At 44.4% G+C, this 14132-nt stretch overlaps 1 protein-coding gene across 1 annotated transcript in view; it reads left to right on the forward strand.

Annotated features, from left to right (window-relative positions):
• Positions 1–14132, forward strand: part of ptprq (protein tyrosine phosphatase receptor type Q) — a 32911-nt gene that overhangs the window by 11390 nt on the left and 7389 nt on the right. The window contains 31 exon segments of the mRNA XM_018663815.2: positions 114–183; positions 288–487; positions 695–923; positions 1011–1139; positions 1229–1375; positions 1481–1644; positions 2073–2586; positions 2727–2888; positions 3022–3201; positions 3285–3392; positions 3914–4195; positions 4308–4589; positions 5025–5145; positions 5264–5348; positions 5350–5419; positions 5538–5683; positions 6319–6490; positions 7998–8318; positions 8413–8688; positions 8814–8965; positions 9267–9408; positions 10324–10599; positions 10748–11122; positions 11462–11571; positions 11802–11988; positions 12096–12334; positions 12540–12609; positions 12996–13154; positions 13380–13671; positions 13782–13855; positions 13955–14054. Of these exon segments, the coding sequence (XP_018519331.2) occupies positions 114–183; positions 288–487; positions 695–923; positions 1011–1139; positions 1229–1375; positions 1481–1644; positions 2073–2586; positions 2727–2888; positions 3022–3201; positions 3285–3392; positions 3914–4195; positions 4308–4589; positions 5025–5145; positions 5264–5348; positions 5350–5419; positions 5538–5683; positions 6319–6490; positions 7998–8318; positions 8413–8688; positions 8814–8965; positions 9267–9408; positions 10324–10599; positions 10748–11122; positions 11462–11571; positions 11802–11988; positions 12096–12334; positions 12540–12609; positions 12996–13154; positions 13380–13671; positions 13782–13855; positions 13955–14054 (5834 nt within the window).

Raw genomic sequence — 14132 nt, forward strand, 5'->3', positions numbered from 1 at the left:
GTCTGACATTAGTACCTCATCGGGATCTGACGACTGCCCTACTGACAAGAATGTGAATTACTGATTATATATACCAACTCTCTCGCTCCATTTCTCCCTGTGTCTGTCTGTAGGTAGCAGCCAAGTCTCAAGCTGGAATAGGAGCATTCAGCAAATCCTTATACATAAAGACTGCTGAGTCTTGTGAGTACACACACACACACACACACACACACAGTCTCCACACAAGTCTAAAATAAGGGTATTGTATGTACCTGTGTGTGTGCATTCGTGTGCATCTCCTGCAGCCCCTGGCCTGGTCACCAACCTGACAGCATTTGCCCACAACCACACCTTTGTCATGGTCACCTGGTTCCTGCCGCATCGCATCAACGGCCTCATCACAAAATTTGCCGTCAAGGCGAAATACGCTCGTACGGGGCAGATGGTCCGTATCCTGGAGGTCAACGCAGAGGACATCATGACTGTAGCGCTGCCTCACTGCAATGTACTGTACTGCATTATCTTCTCACCTCTGTCTGCCTTCCTGACTGTACTTTTACTGTGAAATGTTCTGTTTCTGTACTCTCTGTCAAGATTATAAATGCTGCTAAGGCTCAAGGCTGACCATCTGTGCAACATAAGGCTAGGACTTTCATTTTTTTCCCTCATATTTTACCCTCTGTGTACGTCCTGTTTAATTTTGTGTGTCTAGGATGCAGCTGATATCCTGTCTCGGGCGACTTTGAGTCCACTGGAGATAACTGCATCCTCTCCACCCATCACCCTCTCAGCCGTGCCCCCTGCAGCTTCCTGGAGTGTGCCCATATCGGTGGGAGTTGATCAGCTGCGACCCTACACTGCCTATTTATTCGAAGTGTCTGCCTTCACTTCTGATGGAGAGGGACAGATAGCCTCTACTATGGTCCGCATGCCAGAGTCAGGTGTGGAGAAAGAAGCTAACAAGGCTGTAGTGTTTAATTTGTGCATTAGACTGAAAAATAACATTTCTGTGTGTTTGTGTATGGCAGCCCCAGAGGACCCGCCACAAAACTTCTCTGTACTGAATATGACGTCAAGATCTATTTCTGTGTCCTGGAACTCACCCAACATTATCACAGGAAAATTCACCTACACGCTTTACCTTTACGGACCTACAGGTTAGTTGTTATTCTCTGAGGAACACACATAAACAAACTCAGACTCTGATAGAAATCCAAATATTTTTTCTATTTCTTCTTCATCTCAGGATATCTGTACGAGAACAGCACAGGAGACATGCGGTTTGCTTTTACCAGTCTGACCCCATACACAAGGTACAGGATGGCTGTCCGAGCCAGGGCGGCTGGGGAAGTGGGTCCGGCAGCGGAGGAAGATGTAATTACACCTGCTGAAGGTGAGAACACTGCACATGACAGCACATGAGATCACACAAGTACAGAAATTTTGGCACCTCTGTGTCTAACCCTGACTGCCTCTGTTTGTATGTTTGTGTGATTAGCACCCAGTGCAGTACAGGACCTGGTGGCTATAGCTGAGGATTCAGTTTCAATCCGAGTGAGTTGGAGAAGCCCCGCTCAGCCCAATGGTCCCATCACCCAGTACAGATTGCAGGTCCTGGTAGATGAAACTCTGCTGCAGGACATCACCCTCACTGCAGAAATGGTAAGTCAGATGTTACAGCTATGTATAGCTATGTATTTTTGGTGTAAGTGTTGCATGAAAATCTGTATATTCAATTACAATGGCCCTCCAAGAAAACGCACAGTTAAAATAGTCTATTTCACAAAGGTGTTGACTAAACTCTTATTATTTTTTAGTTGGTATGATAATTCTTTTATAATAATATGATGTGATCAAAAACAAAAACACAACTACAATCTCACAAATTATCTTTAAGTTTAACAGTACTTTCTCTACAACAGCTGAGTGCAAGCTCTAAGCAGCTGTCTGTTTCTACTGGTTCAAGTAGACATTGCTTTAAGAGTTTGATGAGCCAAAGGGATTGACGATCACTGCTTTACACTGCGCCCAGCCAGACAACATGAAAAACTACCCTCAGAGTATTTCATAAGTATATTCTTTTTCTTCAGAATACAACTGATTTGTACCAAGATGCGACACTTCCCCCTGATGTCCATAACAGCCCAGGGCGGCGCAAGAGAGCTGTTGAGCTCAGTTTGGTCACGTCTCCGCCAACTTTCACAGCCACTGTTTCTGAACGCACTCAGCCCAACAGCATGACTGATTCCAGCTTCACACAGTCTGCACTTATTAGCCCTGACCATATCGCCAACACAGATGTCCAACCGGTTACAGTTGACCCCATGGTCACTGAGAAGCCCAGCACCAGTCACGCCTCATACTCTGACAGCACAGTCAGTCAGTCATCTGACTCTTCAGTTTTTGGGACCAGTGCTCTTTCTCTTACTTCTGTGCCACCTACTACACTTCCACCCTGGCTGACAAAGCAGTCACATGCTGGCGATATGACCTCAGATCTCTCCCCTTTGGCCCTGACCTCAAGCCAGGTCCACTTGTCAACTCGTGATGCATCGATTACGGGACACTTTTCAACTCGCAGTGCAGCAGCTTCTGGGACTACTGGTAGGAGAGCGCTAACCCCAAACACTTCTCTTAATTTCCTGCAGCCCTTGATACAAAGATTTTTAACTGTTCCAGCGCTTATAAATCCAGTACATACATCATGTGTATGCATCTATTGTATGTGTGTATGCATCCCTTAGGTGTAACGGTGAGAGAGGAGGTGATGGACGTTTTGTCTGAAGAGTTGTCTTACCTGGTGTCAGATCTATATCCCTTCACCGACTACACATTCAGGGTTACTGCTTCCACCACAGTGGGAGAGGGCCCTGCCTCAAATATAACTGAGAAGACCAGGGAGCAGGGTGGGTGGCCACTTGTCACTTTTTGTACTTATTAATTTCAAAACATCAACCAAAAATGTATTATAAGGACTTTAAAAGGTGCAAAATCGTTTAAGAATTTCAATCATCTTAATCATCTTGTATTGCCTTTTAGTCCCTACCTCAGTGCTTGAAGTGTCCTATCAAAACATCAGCTCCACATCCATTGAAGTCAGCTGGGTCCCTCCACTCTCCCCCAATGGACGGATCACACATTATACTGTCTATGTTCTCAAACTAAACAGTAACCAGGCCCTGAAGTTGGTTACCAACACTACCAGCATTTTGATAGCAGGTGGAGTACTCATCTTCTCTGGGATTAAAATCAGAATAACACAGGCCTGTTGCTAAACATCTGTCTTCCCTGTTAATGTATAGATTTGGATAAGTACACTGGTTATAAGCTACGTGTGGCTGCATCTACAGTTGTGGGAGAGAGCTCTCTTTCTGAGGAAGATGACATCTTTGTTCATACCTTGGAGGATGGTATGTGCTGAACACAAACTTTACATGTAAACAAAACAATTTTTTGGGTCACTGATAGAAGTAACAAAAGTTAGACAGCAAATCTAGAAAATAAAATGCCAGTAAAACTGTCATGGATGAATAAGACTAAGAGTCTGCAGCAGTGCTAGTGTCAGCATGGTAACATGCCCACAATGACAATGCAAACATGTAAATGATGAATGGGTATAATTCTTACCATGTGCACCATCTTAGTTTAGCATGTTAGCATGCTAAGATTTGTTAATTATCAGCAGAAACTGATGGTTAACGTATATCATTAATTTTAAAGGTACTTAATTATTGTAATTAAAAGCATAAGTATTTCAGTTCATCCTCTGAGGACTGTAAATAGTAACTGTTGAAGTATTTCAGGACCAAAGTAGTGGACCAACAGAATGATCTTGCTTACATGGCTAAGAAGTACAATGAAATTAAAACTGTGCACTACAACTTTCTGCATGTTCAGTCTACAGGATTTTTCTTGCCTATCTCACCCACAGAGCCTGACTCCCCCCCAGAGAACCTCACTGTGGTAGACACCAGCCCCTCCACTGTCACACTGACCTGGTCTGCACCAGAGAGAGCCAATGGGGTGATCCAGCGTTATGAGGTCCTGTATGAGAATGAATCCTACTCTGATTTGATGAACACCTCTTCTAACAGAGTGACTCTGATGGGCGTGAAGCCATTCTCCTACTACAACGTGTCAGTGAGGGCGTACACTCGTTACGGCCACGGCAACCAAACGTCAGACACTTTATACCTCCTGTCTGGAGAGGATGGTGTGTTGATGGATGTATCCACCCACATGAATGCACATATATGAAAGCCTTTAGCAGCAATATCGACCATTCAGATTTTAGTAAAGGTACATCTTCATTGTTCTCTCTCCAGTCCCAGGCAGTCCTCCGTACAGCCTCACCTATGAGTCGGTCAGTCCCAGTGAGGTGAATGTGACCTGGCAGCCTCCTCTGCTGCCTAACGGGGTCATCACCCACTACAGCCTGGAGCTTTGGAATTCCAGTCACTACCTGAACCTCACCTCCCCGACCAACTACATCCACATCACGCACCTGCGGAAGTACGCGCACTACCGCGTCGTGGTGCAGGCACACACATGCGTCGGGCCCGGAAACTACAGCAGCGAGCCGCTCAACATCACCACTCTGGAGGATGGTGAGAGGGACGGGCGGGGGAGGGAGGAAAGGGCAGGGTTTGTTTTCACTTCCAGCAGGCTGCACGGTTACATCAGGACTGGCTGGCAAGTTCGAAGGGCATCTGATTAAATCTGACTTTCCTCTCGTCTTTTCCTCTTCAGTTACATCTCTCTGTTTCAGCACATGTTAATGTTGTTACATCACAGGTATTAGATCCCCACGTGACACTCATGCCTCCCATCAGGACTGAAAAGCACAATGAGTCATTACAACTAACCAATTTTCATTTCAGGGCAATATTCTGTTTCTCTCTGGCACATTCATTGGAGCCTCTCTGAGTTTCTGATCTGCCCAGTCCAAATATGTTTTTAAATAATCACTCAGAATTTCAGTTTCTGCATTGATAGATAATCCTGTTTTTATGTTACTGGAAAGTCCTTCTCCTGCATCTCAGCTCCAGACACACCTCCTCAGTACCTCCATGCCAGAAAGTTGTCAGACTATGAGGTAGAATTGTCATGGCAACCACCACTTGAAGCCAATTCAGACATCCTCTACTACGTTGTCAGAGTTTGGTAAGTTTGTAAATCAACACAACTATCCCTGCTTTGACACTTATTATATTAAAGAAAAGAAAAGTTTAAAAAGAAAACAGAACATGATGCTAAAATGAACGATCACCCTCTCTGTTAGGAATGAAACAAGTGAGCTGTGGCAGAATGTGACAGAGACATCAGTGGTTATTAATGTGGACTCAGAGAGTCGCTACAATGCCTCCAGTCTCCAGCTGGACCCGACTGGGAGATGGAGGCGTGCTGATCTACATCAGCTTTACCACCATAGATGCAGGTGCTGGATAAAAGAGTTTCTGACAGCTAACTTTATCATCCTCACACATAAAATATTTATTTAACACGCACTGTGTGAAGATATCTTTTCAACTAAATCCTTTCTGTCTGGCTTTCAGAGCCATTTGACCCCCCGCAGAATGTGACTGCTGCTAATGTGACTGCCTCCTCTTTCACCTTGCTGTGGCACCCGCCCACTGAGCCCAATGGAATCATTGTACACTACACTATTTACTACTCTGACAATAACACTGTGACTGAGCAGGTGAGACATATACACTAAATGTAGAATTTACAAGCAGGTGACAAAATAAAGCTGCACTAATCAATATTTTATATCGATAATTAGTTCAATTGAGAACTTGTATGTGAGGGTCATTTGTAATATTGTACCCACAGAGAATTATCACACAGCTCAGCAGTTCCCCTCCCCCATTTTAGTGACTTTTAGCTCATTGTTTTGGCTTCATGGCTCGCAGCGTTTCTGTTTCCAGCTGCAGCAGACATTTGTTGGTGTCTCACATTTGTCAGGTGGACACAAACACACACCAAATGAATGCTAATGCTGCTCCTGTGTCCTCTGTATTTGCATATAGTCAACTAATACTACTAACAACTTGTAGTCTATTGCTAACACATTTCACAGTTCATAGCAGGTGCTGGTGCCCCCTAGTGGCCAAAAAAAAAAAAAAAAATCAGTGCCTCTCTTAAAACAAGTCTGGATAAATGAAAGCAGAATCATAATAAATGCAGACGCTTCCTGTCACTGACAAGACACTTGATGTTGGCTTTACCTTTCATTTGTCACTCATCTGTATGTAAAGCACAAATTTTGCTCTTGTTTAAGTGGCCAGTTCAGTGTGTAGAAGTAACCCTAACACTTTTTTTTTCTCTCTGTAGAGGGTTCCTGTTTCAGACTTACCTGCACCTGCCTCTCCTGATTCACTCCTCTCCTACACTCTGACACGGCTGACTGGGGGCACTAACTACACCGTGTGGATGACCTCCAGCACTGTGCAGGGGGATGGAGGGGTCCGGAGCAAGACGCTAACCCTGTTCCTACCAGAGGATGGTCAGTCAGACACACACACACACACACACACACATACACACACACACACACACACATATGCACGCACACACACACAAGCATTTATACACCAAAAATAAATTAGTTAAAATTAGTAGACTTACATGTGAAATACAATGCCTGATGGCAAATAATTGTATACACTGATTCAGTCTCACTGGAGGCTACGTCTGCACACTTTTTCCATGACTCTTAAACTTAAAAATAAAAATTACATAAAAACAATTTAATCGAAGACATAACTTTCATCTTCTCAGTGAAAGGAGATAACTGTCAGTCTGGCAAACTGGTTCTATTTTTGTCCGCCTGTGGCACTGTGTCTTGAAGACAGCCAGTTTGTGTTTCCTTTTACTAAGCATGACGAAAGTTGTGCAGGGATTAGAACCAGAGAGAAAAAAAGAAACCGAAAGAGAGCGCAGAGCCCTTTACGATTTGATGACACAGAGAGAAAAACAACGCCTGGCATGCTGTGTGAAAGATCATGCTGTGCTCATGCTACAATTGCACTGTTGCCATGGAAATCAAAATTTGCATATTCACATAAAATATTTAGTTATACTTCAATATCCTCAGTCAAAGAGTGAAGTGTTTGTAAAAGTGATCTTTTTGTTTTTATGTGATTTTTGGAAAAATGGTGCAGACAGCTGCCTCAGACATTGTCACATACAGTTATGCATTTGTATGTTGTGAATTTGATTGTGATTTATTTCTTGTTCACATTTCGATTGTGAAGTATTCTCTTGTCTCTAAATGATCACTGTTCATACTGACTCTGTATCTCTACCTGTGCTCCAGCTGCTCCACTCTCAGCCAAGCACCGGACCTCCAGGGCACCTTGTCTCTCCCGCACAGCCAAGCCCAGCAGGGGCTCGCTCCCCCCACTCCACCCCCTGGGCTCAGACCTACACACACACACACACACATAAACACCTGGCCCCTCACATCCACTCATTCATCTCCTGGACATCTCAAGTTTTATACTCCCCCTCCCCTTTTTCGCCTTCATCTCCCCCTTTTCTTCCCACTCTGTGTACACTGTGTTATTTTTCAGTGAGGCTGAGACGATGAACAGGATGAGTATTTTCTGCTCAGTCCCTTTCAGTCCTAAGGTTTTCATTGTGTGAGTTTTCTTCCTAAGTGCCTCTGTTTGTCTTTGAATTTGAAATTGAATTTTTATTGGATATTGTTTCTGTATCTGTCTATTGTTTTACCTTGCTGTGTTCTGTGTTGTTATTGTTCTTGTACTTGATGTGCTGTTGTTGATTTTGTTAATTACACCAATGCTGCCAGTGATTGTGATGGTGCTTGTGACAGATAATGATGGTGATGATTATGACTGGTGCGCTGTTCATTTTCTCTCCTGGTATCAGAGTGTGTATGGTTGATTGATGTCCTAATTTATTGGCTCACAGTATTGTAGACTGAGTGCAGTGAAAGGTTCCCTGGTAGTTAATAATAGTAACACAATTTTACTTGTCTCCCTTTTCAGTGCCAAGCGACTCAGTTTCAAACCTGACGGCTCAGATCTTCAGCTCCACCGCCATCATCGTCAGCTGGGACCCTCCGCTGGAGCCAAACGGCCGTCCTTATTACCTTCTCACCTTACAGGAGGCCGGTACCCCCCCAGATGTATCCAGCCAAGGGACTCCAGCTGTCAACAAGACAATCAAGCATACCACGACTGACAATGTCTTCCTATTCACCAAACTCAAGAAGTATTTCCCTTATGTGCTGACAGTTACCCCGGCAACTGGTGCTGGCCCTGCCTACAACCACACCAGCACAATGTACCTGAGAACGGATGACGACAGTGAGTTTGTCTATGCAAATGTTCACTCATAGAATATGGTTCGTATGTTTATTGTGACGCTGATGTATGTGTGTGTGGGTGTGTTCCTCGTTAGTACCTAGCTCTGCTCCATTACTGGTGTCCACCAGGAACGTGTCATCGTCCTCCATCGCTGTGGTCTGGCAGCGCCCTCTAGAGGCCAACGGGGAGATAACTGAGTACACCCTCACGCTGTTCGGCCCCGGGGGTTCCAACACGATACATACCCTCAACACCTCGTACATCCTTACTAACCTACTTCCGTACACGGCTTACAACCTCACTATTTCAGCAGCAACACGTAAGGGATCAGGGCCTTATCTGATGCTGCAGCTGCACACTGATGAAGGAGGTTAGTTTGGAAGCCGGTGTAAAATTCCTTTAGGATCCTGCTTAGATGTTATTTATCCATTAAGCTATGAGTGTATACTGTGTCTACTGTGTGTTTGAGTCTGTCTTCTCCTCTATGTTCTTCAGGCCCCATGTCCCCTCCCCGTAACCTGACTATATACAACCACACGGCAGTCTCTGTGTGGCTGAGCTGGGAGCCTCCTCTGGAGCCCAACGGTGTGGTGATACAGTACAGCTTCAGGATCCGAAACCTCATCACACACACCGTCACACATCAGGTGCCATTAATTTCACACACCGAAAGCCACTCCACAATAACAACAGCACACACACACACACACACACACACTCACACACATACTTCAGAGACCCACTCAGTAAGAGTACACACTATCTGACCTACAATAGCTCTAATTTCACACTCCTGATGCCACTCAGTGTTAACTTACACACATGCACATATGTGCGCTGACACAATAACACATTATCCACTTCAGTAATCAGGATTGGATGATTTAATATCTAATGTGTCTTTTTTTATGTGTGTGTGTGTGTGTTTATTTATGTGCACAATTGTAGAATTCCTCTGGACCATCAACCACAGAGTATCTATCAGGCTTCAGGCCTCACAGCTCCTATGAGATCAGTGTTTACAGTTACACCAGAGTGGGCCATGGGAATCAGTTCAGCAGCCCTGTGACTTTCACGACTAACGAGTCAGGTAAAGAACACACTGTCCACACGGAGGATGTAACATTGATTTATGGTATTGCTCACAGTTTCAGTACATTCATGTGCACTAAAAATGCAATCTAAAAATACAAAACATGACATGACGTAAGAATTTAAGAGTGTTTGACCCATAGCTGGACAACAGTATCCAACACCAAGAAGACACATTATGCCAAAAAGTGCAAAAAACTCAAATGCATTTATTAAGTTATACACAGTAATATGACAACTTCCTGAACCTTAGCTATTCACAAATCATATGGCTTCTCAGATAAAACCTCAAACCTTTCTTTATTTGTCTGAAATACATTTAAAACACATTGCTAGTGGCATTTGCTTAAAGCGATTATAAAGGGCATGTGTGGAGTCACTGATAATCACACATGCCTTCCTGAGGCTTTGCAAAAGATCTCTTTAATTTTAGAGCTGAGGTTGACAGCACTTTCCAGCACAAGCCATCGTTTCTTGTCCTTTTGACAAAAACTGTAAACAAGCAAATAAATGAAATAAAAGAGGTAAAGTATTGTCAGTATTTGCCAGTGGAGACACTACTGAGTCTTTTCATCTGTTTGTCACTGTAAGAAAAGGCTCAGCAGCGCAGACTAGGACAAGCTGGACGTGATCTCCCTCAGGAAAGGCTTGTTAGTAGTAATAGTTTAAGATAAAGCCTATTTGTTCAAGAGAAAGCTGATTTTTTTTTTTTTTGTTTTCACATAAAATATGTACCAGGCACCAGAATCCTGTGCAAAGATCTGATATGTAGCAGTATTTTCTTTCCAGCCTTTGTGATGAAATAACAGGTAACTTAAATGGAATTTCTTCCCTTTTTCAGTGGACAGTGAAGAATGCTAACGAAAGATAATGCGAGTATAACCCCACCCTCCACCCCTATGTCTGTCTGCAGTATCTGATGCTGTGGGGAACCTGTCTTGCTCAGGAGTGAGCTGGGATTCAATTCAGCTGTCCTGGGAACTTCCCGCCAACCCTAATGGCCAGATCGTTTTCTATGAAATTCTCGTGGAGGTAGCCTCGCAGTCCTACACACACCAGGCACACTCACTGGAGTACACAGTGACTGGGCTGTCACCAGACCAGGAATATGCACTCACTGTGGCTGCAGTCAATTCCGCAGGACCTGGAGACAGAGTAAACTGTACTGCTTCCACTCTCTCTGAATCAGGTAGTCAGTCTTATCGTAATTCCCTCCTTATTTCATACATCCAGGCACAGCTGATTATCTAGTAGAAGCTACTCCCTTTGACTTCAATGAATCGCTAATTTAATACAGAATGGATACTTGATTAAATACTCTTTGTCTCCTCGAACAGTCCCGGCTGCCCCTCGCTTACTCACCATCTCTCAGGTCACACCTAACAATATGACACTCCAGTGGGCTGCACCGCTCTCTATACCAGGCCTGCTGAAAGAGTACCACATCATTGCACAGCTGCTTTCGACTGTTTGCGAAGCAAACATCCTACCTACTGCACGGCCGGCCTCAGAGGACGAACTGACCTCAGACTGCGTTGACTCTCACGTTGCAGTGTCGGTGAACGCTTCGGACGACAGTGACAAGAACCACAACAGCATCACACTCCAATCCCTAAATAAATACAGATACTACCGCTTCAAAGTGGCCGCCGTGACCAACGCTGGAGTTGGAGAGTATACACACTGGAGTTATGCACGCACCCTCGCTGGAAGTAAGAATAACCCAGTGACTATATGACCTTTCTGTGTTGTCAGTGGCCATAACCCAAAGGCCTATGGCAATGTAGTCACTCTGACAATGGTATTGTATCTCAGTATCATGGAGGAATTTTCAGTGTAATCATCAACATTAATGCAAAATTAGCAGCAATCCCCTTTAAGATCACTACTTCTTTGTTTTAGTTTTTCGGTTGTTGCTGTGAAAAATTATGGAACTTATTTCAGTCATCTTTCCTGTACAGTATATGTTAGTTAGACACAGATAGCATTTGAACCATTTCATTTAGTAGAACACAGTAAGCACCATGTGTTTTTCTAATCTCCTCCCTCAGACCCTGATGCCCCTCCCCGTGACCTGAAAGTGACCCCCACCTCCAATAGCCTTCGCATTGCATGGGAGGCCCCAGCTGTCCTCTCTGGGCCAACTTCTTATCTCGTGCAGGTCACCTCACTGAGTTACATTTGCACAGACATAAACTCACAAATATGAGCATGTCACCCGTGAAGTGTAAAACACAGGTAGATGTTCTCGGAACAGATCAACGTGGTGTTATGTTGGTTTTTAAAATAGCAGTAGCAGTTCAAAGGCAGGATGACATTCTTTATGGTGTGAGGTGCAAACAACATGAAAGAAAGTGTTAAATGTTTCCATGAACTGTGCTGTTGTGTCAGGTGGAAGGCCCTAGTGTGAACATCTCAACAGTCCGGGCTCCAGGAGAGTTGATGACTGTCGTTGTGACTAACTTGACTGCTTTCACCAGTTATTCTGTGACTATCACTGCCTTCACTGGTCCACTGGAGCTGGCTGCCAACGATGGGAAAGCTATTGGACCTACTGAATTTCAAACGCTGGAGGAGGGTATGTGAAAATTAACGTCTTGGTGTGCATACAACAGCCCCTGCAAACCTGTAGATATGACCAAATATCTATTATTATTCTTGTATCATTTCTACTCTGTCCCCCAGAGCCCAAAGACCCTCCCAAGAACGTGATCGTATCAATTATCCCGGAGGAAGTGAACCGCGTGAAGGTGACCTTCACGCCCCCAGAAGAGCCCAATGGAAATATAACATCCTACTTTGTGTACATCTATGAAAAAGACCAACTGGTCAAGAACATGAGCCTTAATATCATCCAGAGAGAGCATAACACCCTGACTGCTGTTATAGAGGGCCTGAAAGGAGGAAACAGCTACAGCATACAGGCAAGACATATATTGTACACACAGGCATTCACCTTTAGACACAGTCTCTCTGGTCACACACCTGGAGCTGTAACAGGAGAACAATCAGCGCTCCCAGCACTCTAAAGCTCGCTCTTATCCAAATTGTCATTTTCTTTTCTTAAACTCCGCACTCTGCCTGTCCCCTTTCCTGCTGTCTTCCTTCTTTGTATTTGTCCCTTTGTAGATTTCAGCAAGGAACGGGGCTGGTAGGAGCCCACCCAGCCCACATGTCCAGATAACAACAGGAATCAAAGGTACAAACTCCCTCTTTTTTGTGCCTGCTCTGCTCTGCTAAACAGTGTTTCTCTCTATCTTGTTGCAGCAGTGCAGCACAGATGGTAGACAAAGAATTGCCACACCACAGTGTTATTGTCCAATATGATCGTATTCAGTTGTTGTGACACAGTAAATGTGACTCAGCAATATCGTCTGGCCTGTGTTGATTAATGTAGGGATGCAGTTTTAATCTGACTATTCAGAGCAGAGGCCTGTTTGTCATGTTTTATATGTAAATGCAACAAAATAAAACCACCTCTTCATGCATACTGTATTCACACAACTATCTTTTGTGTTTGTGTGTGTGCTCTGGTTGTGTGTGTGTGTGCGTGCTCCTCTGTGTTCACACGTGCGTGTGTTCCAGCCCCGGCCAAGCCAAACCAAAGACCCCAGGCAGTGCTGGGCCATGGTGGGGTTGCCATGGTAACCCACAGGAGTATCACCATCCGCATGCCTGCCTGTTTCTATAGTGACGACAATGGACCAATCACAAAAATTCAGGTCATCGTGGCCGAGTCAGGGGGTATGACTCTTCAAAAACATTGACACCCATCACTTTTAGTTGAATGCACTTGGGTATCAGTCTTATTTGTGCTTTAAGCCTAATGTAGAATCTCGTTTTACAGCACATCACTCCTAAGCTCACAAAATACAAAATGTAAGCAAAAGCTGGAAGGCTCAATGTCAGCAGAAATTTGACTCAGTTCCCCTGCGATTCCTTTCCTTTCTGACTTCCATCCTGTCATAGTGAAGGATATCCAGAACCTGACCAACTGGAAGAATGCGTTTTTTGACCGTCCTGCCCCTTACTTGACTGACAAGGGGTTCCCCAACCCACCGTGTTTTTTGGGGGACGGGGCATCGCGCAAGGCTGCACACGTCAGAGGTGGTCACAACGCGTCTGGAGATGGCTGGCCCCTGGTGAGGCACAACCACACTACAGCAGCAACGTACGTGATTGGAGAGAACGATGACTGTGCGCGGGAGAACAACACCGACAGTCTCTGCAATGGACCTCTGAAGCCTAACACGGTCTATGTGTGAGTGCACAACACACACGATCAATCACATGACAATGTAAAAACTGTTGCATGTACATGTTATATAATAAGATAAGGGTGACACTGGACTGTTATTTCATATTTACCAGGTTTAAGTTCAGAGCCACTAACATCAATGGCCAATACACAGACTCTGACTACTCTGACCATGTCAAAACTGCAGGTATTTATATTCATCCCTGTATAACTCAAAAAGCGAAAAAATAACATGTAAAGTCCACTTTGTTGTTTTTGTATGATGTCTCCTCTCCTCTCTCTGTAGTGGATGGGCTGTTGACCAGAGAAGAGCAGATCATTCTGGGTGTTCTGCTTTCCTTCTTCTTGGCTGTGTTACTCATCATCATCATCTGTGGTTCAGTCAAGTAAGATGGCAACAGGCATTCATTCATTTGCCAACATTAATACATTTACTGAGACACTGTGTTGATTTCCATTTAGTA

Source organism: Lates calcarifer, linkage group LG10 (assembly GCF_001640805.2).
Source record: "Lates calcarifer isolate ASB-BC8 linkage group LG10, TLL_Latcal_v3, whole genome shotgun sequence".
NCBI classification, from domain to species: Eukaryota; Metazoa; Chordata; class Actinopteri; family Centropomidae; genus Lates; species Lates calcarifer.